We start from the raw sequence: 20,843 nt of genomic DNA, 5'->3' as shown, positions 1-20,843 counted from the left end.
TGAGTCGAAAGACTATTGGAAACCCACCTCTTTACCTCACACAAGGTAGGGATAAAGTTGCATATACCCTACTCTCCCCAAATCATACTGAGTATGTTATTGTTGTTGCCTACATTATGAATAAGATAAAAACGACCATATTAAGAAAATATTCATATTAAACTTTATAGTAACAAATATTAATACTAAAAAATATATACATTATTACAATGTGTTGTAGTTCGCCCTTCAATTGATCTTCTATTTAAATCAATTAAAATTCGTTGATAATTCATTTATTTTTTTGGAACTCCAGAAAAAATCGTAGCCTCTGTCCCTCAGGTGAGCACGTAGTTATAACAATTATTGCAGCAATTATAGAGTATTTCCAGTAGTAAAGAAAGCGCACATTTTTCCAGTGTGCAATGTTGATAGTTCTAGACTTCTAGGTTCCATGTGCAACCAAAATAGTTTAAATTTCATGACGTGGTTGACATTTCTATCAAAATTAATAATCTTATAATGGAGTAAATTTTTTATTTTATGCTAGCATTGGCGTTGGAAGTATTTCAATAGTCCGTTCTAATTTATGTGATAACGTTTAATTAGACAAGTAGGTTTTTTTAAAACAAACTTTTAAAACTTGCGTGGAACAATAGTATAAATCATCTCATTAAGAGTAAGTAATAGTATAAAGGTAAATTAATGCTAAATATAAAAATATATCACTCTTTAAAAAAACCTAATGCAAAAAATTTATCATATAAATTGGGATAAAAGGGTAACAAATAAGTTGAATTTAAAATTTCGAGAAAACCAATATCAATTGTTATGAATATCTCAGAGAAAGTTGGAGATGAATAGGAATATGTAAGAATTGATATTTCTCTCTTCTTTTTTATTTTTAGTTAAATTAAAAATTTTGTATTTTTCCTAAAAAGGAAACTAAAGTCTCTATTAATACATATTTACTTCAAGCTACGTCAGTTTTGAGTGAGTAACAACCTTTTGTTTTGGTATAATAAATTACAAAACAATAAGATAAGTTGTTTATCATTCGAATGTGTTTGGTGATACTTGATAGCAAATTTGACAATATCATTTACCAACCTAACTCGATAGTATTTACTTGTTTAATTTGCGATATGAAAAGTAGTATACGTGTACTCATTTTATGATACTATCATTTACGGTTTTAAATATGACAACTTGTCTAAGACAATTGTGAAATAGCTACAAATTTTAATGAGTATATGATGTTAGTCCACACAATGTTTTTTATTTATCAATTTATTATGTATTATTTTACTACATATAGTACTCGTAACAACATAAACATAAATATTGGGATAATGCATAATTTTTTCCCTTGTAATTGTCTCGTTTTTTCAGTTATACACTTAAACATTGAAGGGGTTCTATAACCCCCTATATTTGTTTGAAGCGGTATAAGTATCACCTTTTGTGACCAACACCAATTTTCTAGAAGGCAGTGTAAGTCACACACCTATCATATTTTTTCAAATAATTTTTATTTTCTTAATTTCTTTTTCCAAATTTTATTCCAGCATCAATCTAAAAGTAGGAGTAGGTTTGGTTGAAGTTTAGTTATTATGCCCGAATTCAATTGACTGAACTTTATGTAAAAATATGTATAAAATTTTGCTTGATTCCAACTTGTTTGAAGTTTAGCTTGCCCAGTAGCTTTGACAACCAAACTTCGTATGATTATATTTGAACTTCACACTCAGCGCGATAAAAATTGATTTAAAGCAGTTACATTAGCAAAAAAAACTTAGAAACATTGGCACTGAATTAAATGGAGGTCTTGAAATCGGCTATTTCTGTTCGCTCCCGTCTTTTCCTCTTCCGTCGGATATCATTCTACTTTTGCTTGCGCTCAAGTCATTAAACTATTTTTTTATTGAAAAATTATTCTACTTTAAGTAAGTATCACAAAAATATCTAAAAAATTTCTAACCAAAAAGTTACTCAAACCTAAATATTATAGAAAATGGTCTCATTTACTTTCTTCTAATGACTTCTTGTGATATTTAGGCAAAACTAAGAGGGTGTTTGGCTAAGCTTATAAGCTGGTCAAACTAGCTTATAAGCACTTTTTGACTTATCTACGCGTTTGATAAAATTAAAAGTACTTATAAGTTAAGTGCTTATAAGCCAAAAATAAGCCAAAAGCCATAAGTTGGTCTCCCTCAACTTATCAAATTTCAGCTTATAAGCACTTTAAGTTTGACCAAAATATTTACTATTCTATCCCTAAAATACTTCTTTTTAAAACAAAACTCTTCGTATACCAAGTTCTTCAGCTGCTTATTATTAATTTCAGTAATTTTATCCAAACATGTAACTGTTTATTTTTTAAATCAGTTTCAACACTTAAAAGTGCTTTTCAGCACTTAATGCTTATCGACTACTCTAAATCAACTAAGCCAAACGGGATATAACTTTTTGGACTGAAAAAATTGTTTGGTGATTTTGTGATATTAAGATAAACTTGTGTGACTATTTTGTTATAAAAAGAACCATCATGAAATTAACGCTCTTTTGGCTGTACTCTCGAGCCCATTTTCTATTACAATCGTCATTACCCACAATTTCCCCATTTGTTTTCCTGAAAAACAGAGAAGATTTCCTTCTGGAAGTTTCTGGTCCTTTTACTGTAGATACTGAGCTTCGCCGAGCTGAGCGGAAGGAACTTGATGGGTAAGACGAAGTCGGAGAAGTATGACATTGATTCTTACACTATAAATGGCACCAACAAAGTCGTAAGACGTAATAATACTTTCTCCTTCTCTTCTACGGGTGTTTTTTCTGTTTGTGTGTGTGTGCCTGCATGTGTGTTTTTGTGTGCGTGTGCCTGTTTGTGTGTGTGTGTTTGTTCTTGGATGTATTTAATTACTCTACATTGATGGATATAATATTTGTATTTTATTCAAGTTATTTTTCATGATTTGTTGTGTGCATGTGGATGCAACAACTTGCCTGGTGTAGATGGTCCTTAGCACGATAATATCATAGTTGTAATGATACAAGAGGATTTGTGTAATCTGACTTCTAAAGACTGATTCAGGATTTGAACTTTATGTGTTCCAGTTCGGGATTCTACCACAACTCATTTGATTTACTGGGTTCGAATTAATTATTTGCACATGTGTAGATTCTTAACATATATATGGAGGCCGATCCATAATTTTAAGTTTATGGGTTCTGGCAATGGTGGATCTACATTGAACCTTATGGGTGCTTAAGCACCCATTGTTTTTTAGCCAAACATTATATTTCTATATTGGAAACTAGTAATTATATACAAAAATATTAATTGAGCACCCAATCTTAAAAGTAGAAAGTCCAGTTAAAGATGGTGAAGCGCCCACAATTTAAAAGTCCTGGGTTCTGGATTCTGGATTCTAGGACAGGATAGCTTTCTGGGTTCGGGATAGATTATTTATACTTATTAAAGGGGTGTTTTAACACAAATAATGGGTTTGTGCTAAAGCTATTGTTTTTTGCCAAACCAATAAACTATATTATAGATCCGACCCTGCACATATAGAGGGTGTAAGCCAAAGCTACTGGTTTCCTCTCTAGTACTCTACGTCTGCCTCTGGATTTATGTAGTCGAGTGCAAGTAATTTGGTATTGCAGATTATTTGATTGATTTCAAGTGTTCTCCTATGTTTCATTGGAATAACACCTTTTTCATTATGTCTTTACCGTGTAGAAATTGACGATATAGTATATTTTTTGTCATGAATTTCTTTGCAGTTCATCAGGTCTTGTATTTTTAAATTATCCAGTCAGTTAATTTTCAATGAAAAGGAAAGAAAAGCACAAAAAAAACAAAAAACAAAAGAAGGTTCATGTAGATATGTCCGCTAAGAATTTTGATGAGATTTGGTGCATTCTTTTTCTTTACACTTGCGGCGTCCCCCCCCCCTTGTGGAGGAATAAGTGTTTGATAGTCGGAGCTTTGACTTAAATATCCTCCTTTTCTCTCTCAGCTGGTGATTGTGTGTTAATGAGACCATCAGATTCTGATAAGCCACCGTATGTGGCAAGAGTAGAGAATATTGAGGCTGACCATCAAAACAGTGTGAAGGTTCGAGTACAATGGTACTACCGTCCTGAGGAGTTTTGTGGTGGTTGCAAACAGTTCCCCGGGACAAAGGAGCTGTTTTTGTCAGATCACTATGATGTGCAGAGTGCACAAGCTATTGAAGGAAAATGCAAAGTGCACTCATTCAAGAACTACACCAAATTGGAGAACGTGGGCCCTAAGGATTACTTCTGTAGGTTTGAGTACGAAGCTGACACAGGAGGGTTTACTCCTGACCGTGTTACTGTGTGAGTTTCTCATTGCTTTGTTGTGAAAGTTGAAAGTGGTTAATTTTGGTGGTTGGAATGGTATGCTTGTACTGTATACTTACGTTGATTTGGATATATTTGGATGTGTTGATTTTGAAGGTATTGCAAGTGTAAGATGCCCTATAACCCAAACGATCTCATGGTACAGTGTGAAGAATGCAAAGACTGGTATGCGTACACTGCTTTTTTAATAACGTGTATCACTATCAACTTTGTAGAACTTGCATTGCCTCTTTTCTTTAACGAATATAGATATATTTTTGCCGTTATTGTTGTTATAATTATTGTTTCTTTATTGAACTATGTTTGTCATATTGGTTTTTCTTTTAGAAGATATGTGAGTAGTTCCAAAGGCTATGGTTCAGTGGTATGGACATAGCACCTGATGTGTTGGGTGAGGCGCACGTCATGGGTTCGAACCCTTCCGTAGACAAAGTTTGGTATTTAAGTTGGGAGGAGGGAAGCCCATAGGGGTGATCTCTAGTTCTCTACTAAAGAGGGTAAGCGAGACATAGCCTAGAACCTCATGCACAAACTGATGAGGAGATGTACAGGATGAGCATTTTGTAAATTCATGTTTAACCACGAGGGGGCAAGACCTAGTTGAGAACCAGGAAAAAAGCGGTGCCCGGATGGCACCCACTTTGATTGATTGTTTTGAAGTGAAGGGCTTTTGCCTACTAATAAGTACTGATATGCGGTCTTAGAATTAGAAAAAGAATTAGCTGGGGTATGGGCAAAGTCTTCAATGAATACCGGGAATTAGCGAAGTATTACTTCTTCCTCTTAGTTCAAGCATTCCTTATTTCTCTGGTATCAAAGAAAAAAAAGTAGAAGAAGATACATGAGTAAGCATTATTGAAACAAACTGCAATGCTGTTACTGTTTTAGGACTTCTGTTGGAAACTATAAGATAGGCCTTCTTTGTTCCCGAAAGTTCTCGCATGGTAAAGAAAAGTAGGTCTTTATCTGTAGTTATTCCTTAGTTCTTACATGAAGTTTTATCTTTGTCTATATAATATAATTAAAAAAATGATGAACAATCTAAATTTGTGTGCGTGTGTGCAATACTTTTAATTCTGCGTGTTTTTTTTTATCTCGTCTCATTCCTAAAGGGATGAATTTTCGATATGGGATGCAGTTAGATCTCAAGATGCAAAAGATGGTATCAGATTAAATTTTCTAGAGAACCTAAAAAGGAATAGCAGACTGCATTAGTGTCGACTGTCGAGAGGAAATATAAGATCCTTATGTGTCTGTAATCGCATTTACTGGTATTGAGTGAAAGTCTGCCGCACTCTTCAGGGTCCTGAATGCTAGCAAGGCCTGTGTTGGCCATCGAGTTTGTTAAACCAACTGTCTGTGTGATGATTGTTCAATCACTATGACAATGACTAAGAGGATCTTTATTTATTTTATGTACAATTTATTGCAGGTTCCATCCCTCTTGTATGGGAATGACGATTGAAGAAGCCAAGAAATTAGACTATTTCTTGTGTTCTGACTGTTCATCAGAACACGATGCGAAACAACCTCTAAATACAGTTCATGTTTCACCATCGCGTGAGCTAAAGGTAAAAGGCCTGTTGCATAGTCTTGTTAGCCGTTAATATGACTGTCTTTATGACTATTTAGGGATATTGTATCTCAAGTCAGTGGCCTTTTGCCATTCGGGGGTAGGGGTGGGGTGTTGGGCTTGAATGATGGTGTGTATGTTTAGTCAAAGTGATATCTAATGTAGCATATGCTTCATCCTAAAAGACTTAGTGGTGCCTAACGTCGATTCGACTTTCTCAAAAAGGTTATTCTTCATCCCTGAGGACGGAGAACAATAAGCTTGCACAAGAGTTCCATGTTTTATTTGATAACTGAGTTCCATGTTAAGTCATGTTGATCTATACTTTGTCATATTAATGATAAAATCCACTATCAAATGACCAAATTAAGCTGGTGTTTGATCTCTTCTTGTTTGGGTGCTGATAACGCCCAAATAATTGCTATTGTCTTTTAGTTGATTTCCCTGGATCCGAGTGCTACTACTTGCTTGTTAACTTTGTTTTCTTGTGCTTCTTTTCAAGGCACGAATCTTGGGTGCACTACCTCCAAATCCCAACCCACTCATGTTTCAAGGTAGGCATAAACAGAATGAGCAACTTAATCAACAAGGACAATCCCAAATGGATGGTTACATGAGTGCTATTGTACCACCACGCATTGGGGCTGCCAATTTTAGCTTGAATCCAGTTTTGTTAGAAATTTTGAAGGACGGGCGTCTATTTGGTGGGCTTCACCATGAGGATCCGTATTGTCATTTGCGGAATTTTCTCGCAGTATGTGCGCTTCAACATCAGTATGACGTTTCTGAGGATGCTCTTCGGTTACGTTTATTCCCTTTCTCACTTCAAGGGGAGGCTTCAGATTGGCTGGATAATCTTCCAGCCATGTCTATCTATACTTGGGGAGATTTAACAAAGGTATTCCTTGCAAAGTACTTTCCTCCCGCTAGGACAGCTGAATTGAGAATGGATATTCTTCAATTCAAGCAGAAACCGCATGAATCATTGCATGAAGCATGGGACCGCTACAAGCTTTGCATAAAGAAATGTCCTAATCATGGGTGTCCCGACCAATTACTTTTGGAAACCTTCTACTTGGCTTTGGATAAAGTTTCAAGGTCCGTGGCGGATAATACGGCAAATGGAGCTATCATGAATCTCTCGGTTCAAGATGCGAGAGTCATATTAGATAGGATTTCGGATAATGCTCATGCATGGCATACATGGGAGAGCAAGGACACTCCTACCACAGCAAGTACGGCAAGTCAAATGGCTAGGGATGAGACCATGGCGCAACTTGTGACTCAAGTGGGGCTTATTTCCAAACAACTTGCCGAGATGGGGGTCAAGAAGGTCCATGTGGTTGATGCCGCAAGGGGACAGTTTATTAATTCTTCACCCAATGTGTATGCTCATTGTGCAGGGCAAGGAGTAACAACCCAAGAACATTGCCATCATTCTCAGGAGGAGGAATCGAATTATGTTGGAAACTACGAACGTGGCATGAACCAAAGGGGTAATTATCAAGGTGGTCCATCCCAATCTCAGCGGACACCGCCCCAACAATGGCTAAACAATCAGAATCAAAACACTGAAGGAGGTAATTGGGGAGCCGGTGCTTCACAATCATTTGATGCGCTAAGGCCTCCTATGCATCAACAAGCAACCCAACCTCCACCCTACTACAATCAAGGCCAGTCCTTCCATCAACCCAAAGACAACAATGGCAGCAATGAATTTGCCGAGATTAAAGGGTTGTGTGAAAAGATTTCGGCTGATTTGGCGAGAACATATGCAACACTTCAAGACTTGGGGCAAGTCCAAAATACTGAACATTAGGCCCCAAGGTGCTCTACCAAGTGATACCATTGCTAATCCTAGGGGTGATTCGGGAAATCTACATTGGATGGAATAGTTGGATGTTTGGGTTAGATGTGAAGCTGGATGTATGACGACGAGCCTCAGAAGGCTGATCAGGTGATACTCAAGAGTCAAGACTTGCTTTCCCCGCTAGATTTGCAATATGTCTGGTTAAGGAAGATACTTAACCAGTGCTTATAGAACTGTTTTATATGAGGTGTAAATTCATTAAGTCGTAAACTAAAAGAGATCTTTTCATCTAGTCAGTTTGAGTTAATTGACAATGCATTTCGAGGTCATGGCAGCATCCTTGTGTGATGGAATCACGTCATATCGAGCTGGTTGTACAGCTAAAAAAAGTTGTTTGGGCAACTTAGCTTGATTTATATGTTAAGTAGCACTCTTGTTTTATACTCTATACCATGCCTTGTGAATTTTACAGATGAAGGGCTCAATTTTCCCCAGAGGTAGACCCTCAATGTCTAACATTTGCAGCCATAAGAATAGAGCTGGGCAAATGCGTTGAATATGTGGTGTATAAAATTCAAGAGTTACTTCACTAAGGAAAATGGAAGGAGGACAATTTTAAATAATTTTTAAAATGTTTTACTTCTTAAAATAACATTTTTCATAATAGAACTCTAATATTTTGTAAGATAACATCAAGGCTAGTACGAAAAGAAAAGATTTTTTTGACTCCACTTATTCCTAGTTTATTTCAAAACTTAGCAATTTGTAAAGCATACCTCCATTTCTTCATGGCTGTCTTTTGATTCAATCAAGCTGTAATAACCTCCATTCAAATTTGTATTAGGATTATGAATATGCCAAATTAAAATGAGACATTTGGTTGAAGTTGAAATGTTGAAATTAAAAAAATAAAAATTAGAAGTTAATTTTGTGTCGACATCATTTTCACATGGAAAAAAGATACGTAAAAGATTTGTGTGGAAAAGTCATTATTACACTTAAAATTTCTTCTCAAACAAGTTTTTAGATATTTCACAAGTACTTCAAATCCTAAAATATTTTATTTATGGCCAAGTGGAGCATGGTGTATAAGTATTTTCAATTAAGCCCTCTGAGGAATACAGAAAATATACATGGTATATCAACTTAACTAACCAATTGTGACACCATCATAACGACAATCAACAGTCTTTTATAAGCATTTCCAACGCCTATAAATCGAGGGACAAATTCCTCTTCTGTCTACGTGAAAAGTGACCCCAAATTAATTCGAATGAGGTCCAATTCCTCGGAAGAAAAATATTATTAGGTGATTTTTTCTCATTTGTTTAAACTTTGATGGACAAAATTATTCGGTATCTGTACTTGCGGGAGATAACATGTACTCGGTGAAATAATCAATGTATGAGCAAATTGGCTCAAATAACATTGTCAGGGGCGGAGTCAGAGGGGACAAAGGTTCAATTGAATCTCCTTCATCGAAAATTATACTATGGAAAAATAGAAATAGAGCAAAACTGATTTTTTTCTTATGTCTAAGCTTTTGAATTCCATTGGCATAGGAAATACTTTTTGAATCCCTTGTTTGGATTCCCTACTCCGCCACTGATGATCCGTCACAAAAATACTGAATCAATGAGTTATACTACCTATGTTTTAATTTGTGTGAACCTATTCCTTTTGTAGTCCATGCAAAAAAGAATGACCCGTTTTCACATTTAGAAACAATTTTACTTTTAAGCAATAATTTATAGTCACACAAAATATTTATGACTCATTTTACGCCACAAGTTCAAAAGTCTTCTGCTTTTCCTTTAAACTCCGTGCCCAGTGAAATAAGTTCATATGAATTGCAACTAAGGGAGTATGAAATAACAATTATCCTGTCTTCCAGTTTGCATTAGCACTAAGCTCCCTGTAGATGTATTGCAGGGCTGAAACTATTTTATGCTTAAATAGATTGGGTTAGATTGAAATAAAAAGTTTATGAATTGATTTTTAATTGTCATTGATAGTTGTACTCCATTTCCTTGATAATTTCTATTAGCTAGTTTTATGTTTTTCTTATGAATATTTACGTGTATCTTTTCCTTGTTTTTTAAGTATGAGTTTTGGAACGCATTCGCTTAGCATTTGGGAAGAATAACTCTTAGGAATGTTCTAGTCAGATCCAGGTGCCCGCCGACACAGAGGTGAAGCCAGGATTTGATTTTTATGGGTTGAGGATTTTAGTTTTTAAAAGTTACTGAGTTCTAACTTAATAATTTTTACATATTCAATGAATTTTTAAAGACAAATATAAGATTTGGACTAAATTTAATGGGTTTGGCCGAACCCGTAGCCGAAGGGCTGCCTCCGCCCCTGCGCCGACAAGACGACTTCATAGCCATAGAAATGCACCTGAGAAAATGCTGTTAAACTGTCCTGCAATGGATCTGTCCTGCTCTTTGGGTAATTCTTCAATAGGTTTGGCTAGTTCATCCCTTTAAAGATCTCCTGTTTACTAGTTCAGTTTGCAGAATAAGCAAATTTTTTGAGACATTGGCTATTCCTTGCATGTTCTATCTATCCTGTAACAGCCCAGTCCACCAGTGATATTGTCCGCTATGGGCATGGGCACGCGTCAGTTGGGTCTAAGACATGTGTAAGTGTTGTGTCTGTTGAAGTTTGGCAAAATGCCAAAGTCCCACATTGGTTGGGAGTTAAGTTTGGGGGGATTTTTCCCCTATAAAAGAAGGCCTAATGTTTAGGATTGAAACACACCTCTCATTTGCCTTCTCATCTGTTTAAGGCATTTGTATCTTCTCTCTTTAGTATTATTTCACTTGTATTTTTGGAGTGAAATAAAATATTGGTTGTGTCCGAGGAGTAGGCAAAATTAGCCGAACCTCGTAAATTCTGGTGTTCCCTTTTATTATTGTTTTATTGTCTTATTTATTATTTGGTGGCTGTCATAATTTTTGGTATAGTAGTTGTGACTTATTCACACTATATACATTTGGCTTCCGCAACAATTGGTATCAGAGCCAAGGTACTGTCTAAGTATGCTCTGTGGTTGCAGCATAGTCTGATCTTCCACATCAGAAAAGATTTATCTTGGTAACTGAGTCAAGGTTCTGTCTGAGTATGCTCTGTAGTTGCAGCTTAGTCTGATCTTCTACATCAGAAAGGAAATAATCTTGATTTGTGTCGTCAGCTATTAAATAATATTTGTGTCAAATATGGGGGACAATAAACAAGAAGAATCTACATCAAGTGTCAACAATACGTCATCATTGGCATCTTCGCTTATGACAAGAATTGTGTCAAATGCAAAATTTGCGGTAGAAATTTTTGACGGGTCCGGACATTTTGGGATGTGGCAAAGCGAGGTTCTAGATGTCCTTTTTCAACAAGGGCTAGATCTGGCCATTGAAGAAAAGAAACCAGATGTTATTGGAGAAGAAGATTGGAGAATTATCAACCGTGTTGCTTGCGGTACCATTCGATCCTACCTTGCTAGAGAGCAGAAATATCCATACACAAAGGAAACTTCTGCAAGTAAATTATGGAAAGCACTGGAGGATAAATTTTTGAAGAAAAACAGTCAAAATAAATTGTACATGAAGAAGAGACTGTTTCACTTCACCTATGTTCCTGGTACCACGATGAATGAACATATCACCAGTTTCAATAAGTTGGTCACAGATTTGCAAAATATGGATACAACTTATGATGATGGTGACTTGGCCTTAATGTTGTTGGCGTCACTTCCTGATGAGTACGAGCACCTTGAAACTACTCTACTCCATGGAAATGACGAAATTTCTCTCAGAGAAGTTTGTTCAGCTTTGTACAGCTATGAACAAAGAAAGCGAGAAAAACAGAAGGGCGGAGAAGGAGAAGCACTGTTTGTGAGGGGTCGTCCTCAAAATCAAACGAGGACAAAGAAGGGAAGATCCAAGTCAAGATCCAGACCCAGTAAAGATGAATGTGCCTTTTGTCGAGAAAAAGGGCACTGGAAGAAAGACTGTCCGAAGTTGAAGAATAAGGCCAAACATAACAATGGAAAGGCTATTATGGATTCAAATGTAGCTGATTGTGATGATTCAGACTTCTCATTAGTTACAACAGAGTCATCAACATCATCAGACATATGGTTGATGGACTCGGCTTGTAGCTATCATATGTGTCCCAACAGGGACTGGTTCATGGAATTTCAAGAAGGAGAATATAGAGTCATCCACACAGCGGATAACAGCCCTCTTACCTCATATGGCATTGGTTCAATACGATTAAGGAACCATGATGGAATGATCAGAACATTGATAGATGTTCGATATGTACCGGATTTGAAGAAGAATCTCATCTCTGTGGGAGCCCTAGAATCAAAAGGGTTCAAAATCATTGCAGAAAATGGAGTGATGAGAGTATGCTCCGGTGCACTAGTGGTAATGAAGGCTAATCGGAAGAATAATAATATGTACCGCTATCGTGGCAGTACAGTTATTGGGACAACGACAGTAACATCCAGTGACGACAAAGAGGCAGAAGCAACCAAGCTATGGCACATGCGCTTGGGACATGCTGGAGGAAAATCCTTGAAAACTCTATCAGATCAAGGATTGTTAAAAGGAGTAAAGGCTTGCAACTTGGAGTTTTGTGAGCATTGTGTTAAAGGGAAACAGACAAGGGTTAAATTTGGTACAGCGATCCATAATACTAAAGGCATTTTGGATTATGTACACTCTGATGTTTGGGGTCCTTCCAAAACACCTTCATTGGGTGGGAAGCACTATTTTGTAACCTTTGTTGATGATTTTTCCCGAAGAGTATGGGTGTATACAATGAAGAGCAAAGATGAAGTGTTGGGAATTTTTCTCAAATGGAAGACGATGGTGGAGAATCAGACAGGCAGGAGAATCAAGTGTATTCGCACAGACAATGGAGGTGAATACAAAAATGATCATTTCAATAAGGTCTGTGAAAATGATGGCATCATCCGACACTTCACTGTTAGACATACACCACAACAGAATGGAGTGGCAGAACGTATGAACCGGACCTTGCTGGAGAAGGTACGGCGTATGTTGTCCAATGCTGGCTTGGGCAAAGAATTTTGGGCTGAGGCAATTACATATGCATGCCACCTCATTAATCGTCTACCATCTGCTGCTATTGATGGCAAAACACCATTTGAAAAATGGTACGGAAAACCTGCTGTAGATTATAACTCTTTGCACGTGTTTGGCTCAACTGCATATTATCATGTGACAGAGTCAAAATTGGATCCAAGGGCAAAGAAGGCTATTTTTATGGGAATTACTTCTGGAGTCAAAGGATATCGCTTATGGTGTCCTATGACAAAGAAAGTAATATTCAGCAGAGATGTTACCTTTGATGAATTTGCTATGGTAAATAAGGTAACAGAAGATACCAAACAAAATGAAGGTGCTTCTAAGCAGGTGGAGTTTGAGGGAAAATTTATTTTTCCTACACAAGAAGCAGAGGAGGAAACAAATGAAGATTACCCTCTGGAAGGAGAGCTAGTAGAGGAGATTCCAACTCAGGAATCTCAACAACAACTTGAATCAATAGCAACCAGCAGGCCAAAAAGAACAATAACGAAACCTGTTCGTCTCATAGAGACGGTTGCTTGTGCAACCTCAATTGTAGCTGATGATGTTCCTACTACTTATAAAGACGCTGTCCAAAGTTCAGAAGAAGATAAGTGGAGGATTGCCATGAATGATGAAATACAGTCCCTTCATCAGAATCATACATGGAGATTGGCCAATCTCCCGAAGGGAAAGAAAGCAATTGGGTGCAAATGAGTATTTGCAAAGAAGGAAGGATTTCCTAACCAAGTAGATGTTCGCTACAAAGCAAGATTGGTGGCCAAAGGATATGCTCAAAAGGAAGGAATTGATTACAATGAAGTGTTTTCTCCAGTTGTAAAACATTCCTCCATTAGAATTATGTTGGCTTTGGTAGCACAATTGGATTTGGAACTAGTTCAGATGGATGTAAAAACTGCGTTTTTACATGGAAACTTGGAGGAGGAAATCTACATGACTCAGCCAGAAGGATTCAAAGTTGCTGGAAAAGAAAATATGGTGTGCAAACTTGAAAAATCGTTGTACGGATTGAAACAATCTTCTAGACAATGGTACAAGCGATTTGACGAGTTTATGTTGCAGCAAGGGTACAAGAGAAGCAAATACGATCATTGTGTGTATTTGCACAAGCTTAAAGATGGTTCCTTTGTATATCTTCTCCTATATGTTGATGATATGTTGATAGCTTCCAAGAATTTGGAAGAAATTGATAAGTTGAAGATTCAACTGAAGAAGGAGTTCGAGATGAAGGATTTGGGTGAGGCAAAGAAAATTCTTGGCATGGAGATAATTAGAGATAGACGTTCAAAGAAACTCTGTTTATCTCAAAAGGAATATTTGAAGAGAGTACTTCAACGTTTTGGCATAGATGACAAGACTAAGCCAGTTAGTACTCCACTTGCTTCCCATTTTAAGCTAAGTACTACTATGTCGCCAATGGATGAAGCTGAACGAGAGTATATGTCAAAGGTACCATACGCAAATGTTGTTGGTAGCTTGATGTATGCAATGGTTTGCACAAGGCCTGACATTTCACAAGCTGTTGGAGTTATTAGCAGATATATGCACAATCCAGGGAAGGAGCATTGGCAAGCTGTGAAGTGGATTCTACGGTATATTCATAATACTGTAGATGTCGGGTTAGTTTTTGAGCAGGAAGACAATCAGTCTGTAGTTGGATATTGTGACTCAGATTTTGCGGGTGATATGGACAAACGAAGATCAACTACTGGTTATGTGTTTACTTTTGCAAAGGCACCAGTTAGTTGGAAGTCTACTTTGCAGTCAACAGTTGCTTTGTCTACAACAGAGGCAGAATACATGGCTATTACAGATGCTGTGAAAGAGGCAATTTGGCTTCAAGGATTGCTAAAGGAGCTTGGTGTTGAACAAAAAGGTATCATAATTTTTTGTGATAGTCAAAGTGCTATTCAATTAGCGAAGAACCAAGTTTATCATGCAAGGACGAAGCACATTGATGTTCGGTATCATTTCGTACGCGAAATCATAGAAGAAGGTGGAGTCACGGTGAAGAAAATTCATACTACAGAGAATCCTGCTGATATGCTGACAAAGGTGGTGACTGCGGTCAAGTTTCAACATTGTTTGGATTTGATCAACATTGTTGAACACTGAAGATTGAAGATGAAGACACAACCAAAATTTGTTATTGAGAGAGAATTGAAAATGTGGAATTTTGCCAAGGTGGAGATTTTTTGAAGTTTGGCAAAATGCCAAAGTCCCACATTGGTTGGGAGTTAAGTTTGGGGGGATTTTTCCCCTATAAAAGAAGGCCTAATGTTTAGGATTGAAACACACCTCTCATTTGCCTTCTCATCTGTTTAAGGCATTTGTATCTTCTCTCTTTAGTATTATTTCACTTGTATTTTTGGAGTGAAATAAAATATTGGTTGTGTCCGAGGAGTAGGCAAAATTAGCCGAACCTCGTAAATTCTGGTGTTCCCTTTTATTATTGTTTTATTGTCTTATTTATTATTTGGTGGCTGTCATAATTTTTGGTATAGTAGTTGTGACTTATTCACACTATATACATTTGGCTTCCGCAACAGTGTCGATGTGGGATTCGCCTAGGGTGTTACATACACTCCCTTAGGGACTCAACGTCCTCGCTGAGGTTTGTCCCACCATCCTTCAAGGTTGCACGCGGAGTGGCTCTGATACCATATATAATAGACCAGCCCGCTAGTGATAATGTTCGCTTTGGGCCTACGCCTGCACGACTTTAAAGCACGTAACTAGGGTCTGAGGCATGTTTACTTATATACGCAACATCTCTCCCGTGTTTTGTCGATATGATATTCGTCTAGGGTGTCACACATCCTTTCTATGAAGTTTGGTTCCTTGCTGTTATAGGCTAAGAGATTTATAGTGGTAATGGTTTGAAACATAGGATATGTATTAAGTTGTGAATCCATCACACTGTTTCTGCAAGTAGTTCTCACTGTACAAGTTCTTACTTGAAAATTATCGTAAAACAGATCTATGTTTGCATGACTGGTATGGTTCATTTTAGTTTTTCCTTTTTGCCCCCCTCAAATTTCTGATAAGTTGTCTCAACAAATGCAAAATGTTATGCTCTTTTGTAGTTCATATCTTTAGGGCAGTCCAAAGACAGGAATTCTTGTTTCTAAAGCCATGGTAACGTTGTTTGTCTGCTATCTTAGTTATCGTTGATTATAGTTATCAGAAAAGATTACTACCAATATGTTCTTAGACAAGTCTATTAAGTGAGTTGAAAGGCTCTTTGTTCCTGTCAGTGGCGGAGCCACCCCTTCGTCCGGAAAATTACACTTTGTAGCTCGATAATTTTTATTTTATATGTGACTTCTTCATGTGTTTAGTTCTTTATATTTTGACGCCCTTTAGTGAAAATTCTGACTCCGCTACTAATTTCTGTGACTTTATAGGGTATTTAAGAATTAGTGAAGCACCTTCGTTAGCTGAGCTTCCAATCTTGCACAGTATAATTCTTTCAATACAAGATCACATTTGTGCTTTTGCAAATGACCATGCATCTACAATCCAGTATCCTTTTAATTTCTTACAGCTCCTATCGTCTCACGAAAAATAATACTTTACCTCAGACGCAAACCTAATGTATAAAGAGAAATATCACACATGCCATTGTAAATTGAATACAATCCTATAATACAAACTCTGGCTGTTTAAGCTACTACCAAAAAACAGATCATGGCAAAGCATTTAAACTTCCTCCTTCTCTGCAACATCAGGATTCTTTTTCGTGTTGTCAACAGTCGTATCTGTCCAATTCTTGAGCTCTTCTTCTGAATCTTCAAGACTGCTAAGGTTCTGCACCTTGTATTGGTGTCTCATTGAAAAAACTAGGAAAACCAAGTAATTGATTACTCCTAGCACTGCTAGCATCCAGTAGAAATAATCCAGCCTACCGCTGTTCAAATTGCTTTTTAGCCAGCTCGCATTTGTTACTTTATGTACAAGTGAAACTAGCAAGCTACTGATAAAAAATCCCATTGATAGTGTTGTAAGAAATAAGCCTGTGCTCATAGATTTCATCCCTTCTGGTGCCTCCCTTATGAAAAACTCAAGCTGACCAACATACGCGAAAGCTTCTCCAGCGCCGACAATGAAGAACTGAGGTATTAACCAAAATGCTCTTATGCTATAACTATGTTTTACGGCATTTTCCCTTCTTTGCTTTTCGACAACAGCTGCAGCTACCATACCAGCAACGGATAGTATCAGTCCGATTCCAACCCTTTGAAGGCTTGTGAGTCCTTGTCTATTGCCTGTTATTTTTCTAGCAATAGGTACAGTAACCCTTTCGTTTATGGAAGTAAACAAGAGTATCGATATAAAGAGAAAGACGGAAAAGGAGCCTGCTGGGATGCCAAATTTGCCAACTTCTCTATTCATGAAGGTAGCTTGCTCGATGCTGAAGGTATTCATCTGAGAATAAACTGTCCAAAAAAGTATACACGTGGACCATATCGGTATCAGCTTCAACACCATTTTAACTTCTTCGACTTGAGTAACTGTTGAAACTATCCAAGGGTTGTTTCTATTTTCATTTGCAGCTGTATATTCGTCAAGAATGGCTGCCTTGTCGAAACACCTGTGTGATAACAAGAACACACTGATTAGCTTCTATAAGAAAATCAAGAATACTTGCTTCAAATTGCTATGGTGATTCATTGGTTCTTGTTTTCGTCCTAAAAAAGTTCATTCAATTAAAATCTGGTTAAAGATGTCAAATTTTACAGAACAAAGTTTGATGCAAGTGCCTGTGCGAATATTTAGGTTGAATATGCCTTTCTTGTGATGCCTATTACCCATTCTGTGATGCTATACTGTGTATTTTTCCCTTTTTCGGGCAAGTTACAAATTTGGCCTGTTGGCTAAAAATAATTACATTTGCTAGCCAAATATACAAAAAACACGTATAAAATATGTGTATGTGTATATTATACATTAATTTACAAAAATATACATTTTGCCGGCTATTGTTTTTGGGAGCGGCTATACTGTGTAGTTTTTGCTTTTTCTTTTTTTCCCCTTTCCAAAGTTTACTAAACATAAGTGTGAAAAGCTTGAGCTAGGTATAATTCCCTAGTTGTTATTGTTATGCATTGTTAGATCATGCTTACCTTAGCATTTTTGTATGTGGGACTTTTGCATTGTGATATTCATTCAAAAATCCAGGATCTGAAGGGTAAGAAAGCTTTCTCTTTCTCCAAGCCAAGATCAAAACTCTCCATATAATAGTCAAAGGACTTCCCTCTGGCTTCTTGAATCTGTATAACGACGTTCCACCGAGCAGTACAGCTACTGCTATGACCATTGTACCAGCTGATATTCCATATCCCCATCCTCTTCCTACATTGTCTTGTATATACACTAATACGGTCACTGCAAACAAAGATCCGAGGCTTATGCAGAAGTAGAACCTGTTGAAGAAGTATATCATGGCCTTGTTCTCTTTTGGATTTGATGAATCAAATTGGTCTGATCCAAAACCCGAGACACTGGACTTAATTCCACCACAACCAAGTGCTATGGTGTACAATGCTGCAAAGAGAAGAGCGAGTTGCTGGCCGCTAGCTTCAATGCAGTGACCTTTCGATCTTGAGTCACACACAGGCGGCTTCATACTTGGAATGGATGTTGCAAGTGTCAACAGTGTTACTCCCTGGTTATAGACACATGCAAAATATTAGGTGAGTTGTATGTTTAACAGATGTCTTGCTTAGTTACTTCAGAAGGTAGTTTCATCCTTTCAAAGTAAGACATAATTAAATAAATAAAAGTATGCTTTTTCTAACGGTTTAAATATTTAGATGAGATTTATCACTTCAAAAATACTATCTACAGATAAGTATGACGTGTTTTTTAATCCAATTAACATATTTGTGCCTTATAAAATAAAGTAACATAATTTATTTATCTACAATCCAACATGATATCAGAGCAGACAAAGGTCCTGTATTCTAGTCTTACTATCATCCATTATTAAAAAGAATTTTCACATATTTTCGTTATGAAAAAGAATTAGGTCCCACGTGAGTGGCGTGTTGAAAACATAAGTAAATAAGGGTCCGGGGAAGGGCCGGATCACAACGGTCTATTGCACGCAGCCTCACCCTGCATTTTTACAAGAGGCTGTTTCCACTGCTCGAACCCGTGTTATTGTTTTCTTTCAGATTATGTGTTGTTTGCTTAATGAAATACACTTTTTCCATTTCAGATATTCCTGTATAGTGGAATTTTTCTATATATAATTGGCTCACAATTCTTACCACAGCAGCAATGGAACCAAAGATTGCAATAGTTCCATAACGGCCGAGTTTAGCATCTGCCAAGAAACCACCAAGGAGGGCAAGAAGATTGAGTGTGCCCATGAAATTTGTGACAATGTTGGCAGAATCAGAGGATGGAAGATGTAAATCTCCAACCAAGTATGTCACTAAATTCATTGATAACCCCATAACACATATTCTTTCTGATAACTCTGATCCTGTAACAAAAAAAAACTAAGTATGAGACTATGAAAAAAAACATAGTTTGTTATGGTCAACAAAACAAAGTTAAGTTCATGGTAGTGAGAGTATACCTAAGATGAGCCCTGCACCAAGCCATCCTCCAGTACGAGATTTATCAACCGGATTTCCTCGAAAATCAACTAGAGTTCCATTAGCTGAACCATCTTTTTCCTTATGGTTGTCAACCAAAACCTGTAAATGATTTAAAAGAAAGCTCACATAAGATACCTAAGCACAGTGGCGAAACCAGGAATTTTGTAAAGGATGTTCAAGATTTAATATATATCAATAGAAAGTAATTTTTGACTTATATGCATAGTATAATTTCCTATATCCTAGTGTAATTTTCTGATGACGGGTTCATTGTACGTAGCTACGCCATTGCCGAAGCAGGAAAACATTTATATCCTATAATGGAGGAGATAATAGCTTAGTTTAGCATATTACCATTGTTGTGGGATTGTCTTCACAAGTAAGAAAGGAGAGAAGGTGATAGAAGAGGATAGTTAATTTGAGGAAGGAGGAAGAGAAGATCTATATATAAGTGTAGGATTTCTAGTGTAAAGCAAGCAAAAAGTGAAAATGAATGATTAGGCCAAAAGTTGGAAAAGGTAGGCATTAGCAACAGAATGCCATGCTAAATATCTTCTAGATCAGTAGGTAACTGACTGATTGCAGGTGATAGGTTTTATGTGGAAGGATCATTATGTGGTCAAAAAGTTTACAATCCACTGAGTAATATGATTGATATAGTGTCACTTCTTGGATATGAAAGTGTTTCTTATCTCCACACAACAGTACTTCTATGGGACCAACAGCCCCGGTCTCTTGGTTATCTCAAATACATTTGGTGAGTTTGAGGCTTTGGTATTATCTCAAATAAGTTACAACATGTGAACCAGAAAATGAACGAGAGTCTTTGCGTAACTGGTAAAGTTACTGTCATGTGTTCAAGAGGTTACGCCTTACGCGTTCGAGCCGTGAAAACAGTCTCTTACAGAAATATAAGGTAAGACTGCGTAAGATGGACCCTTGTGGTCCGGCCCTTCCCCGAACCCTGTGTATAGCGGGAGCTTAATGCACCAAGCTGCCAATCAAGTAGTAACATGTGAAAATTGGGCAAACTAACTTTACTGGAAATTGTATTCGGTGCAAGGTTAAACTGGGAAATTCTTGAATCCCAATAAAAGAAATATCCTTATTTAAGCTGGTTCTTTTGAATTTATTATTGATTGGACATGACTCGGACTCTCCAAATATGTTGCTGAGTGTATGTCGGATCCGTGCAATATTTTTAAAGAGTTCGTGCAACATCGGTGCAGAATAAAATGTAAAAGAGATGAAGGCCTTTGATTGAATTGAAATGGTAAACCTATGTAATACAAGGTGAAGTTACAATTAATAGATATGTCACCTCTGTGCTACGAGACAAGTGCGTATTTGGACAGAAATTTTTA

General features: G+C 37.0%; 2 protein-coding genes across 2 annotated transcripts; one reads left to right on the top strand and one right to left on the bottom strand.

Annotated features, from left to right (window-relative positions):
• Positions 1-2,550: 2,550 nt before the first annotated feature.
• On the top strand, positions 2,551-8,077 carry LOC107808907 (uncharacterized). The gene is made up of 5 exons (XM_016633468.2): positions 2,551-2,772; positions 4,002-4,344; positions 4,465-4,533; positions 5,801-5,939; positions 6,444-8,077. Exons 1-5 carry the CDS (start codon positions 2,700-2,702, stop codon positions 7,758-7,760), a joined length of 1,941 nt encoding a protein of 646 aa, XP_016488954.1. The 5' UTR covers positions 2,551-2,699; the 3' UTR covers positions 7,761-8,077.
• Positions 8,078-16,337: 8,260 nt separating this feature from the next.
• On the bottom strand, positions 16,338-20,193 carry LOC107822126 (protein NRT1/ PTR FAMILY 6.4). The gene is made up of 5 exons (XM_016648627.2): positions 19,834-20,193; positions 19,458-19,578; positions 19,144-19,361; positions 17,995-18,536; positions 16,338-17,462 (listed from the first exon to the last, which is right to left on the bottom strand). Exons 1-5 carry the CDS (start codon positions 19,834-19,836, stop codon positions 16,571-16,573), a joined length of 1,776 nt encoding a protein of 591 aa, XP_016504113.1. The 5' UTR covers positions 19,837-20,193; the 3' UTR covers positions 16,338-16,570.
• Between the last annotated feature and the right edge of the window lie 650 nt (positions 20,194-20,843).

Source organism: Nicotiana tabacum, chromosome 8 (genome assembly GCF_000715075.1).
Source record: "Nicotiana tabacum cultivar K326 chromosome 8, ASM71507v2, whole genome shotgun sequence".
NCBI lineage: Eukaryota > Viridiplantae > Streptophyta > Magnoliopsida > Solanales > Solanaceae > Nicotiana > Nicotiana tabacum.
This window is presented reverse-complemented; position numbering and strand designations above follow the sequence as displayed.

Excerpts from the sequence above, each read along its gene's own strand:
- LOC107808907 (XM_016633468.2), top strand. The coding sequence starts at position 2,700 with ATGGGTAAGACGAAGTCGGAGAAGTATGACATTGATTCTTACACTATA. Across the intron at positions 2,773-4,001 it reads CACCAACAAAGTCGTAAGAC|CTGGTGATTGTGTGTTAATG; the intron begins GTAATAATACTT and ends TTTCTCTCTCAG. Across the intron at positions 4,534-5,800 it reads TGTGAAGAATGCAAAGACTG|GTTCCATCCCTCTTGTATGG; the intron begins GTATGCGTACAC and ends AATTTATTGCAG.
- LOC107822126 (XM_016648627.2), bottom strand. Across the intron at positions 18,537-19,143 it reads TTGGTTCCATTGCTGCTGTG|GGAGTAACACTGTTGACACT; the intron begins GTAAGAATTGTG and ends GTCTATAACCAG. Across the intron at positions 17,463-17,994 it reads CCACATACAAAAATGCTAAG|GTGTTTCGACAAGGCAGCCA; the intron begins GTAAGCATGATC and ends GTTATCACACAG.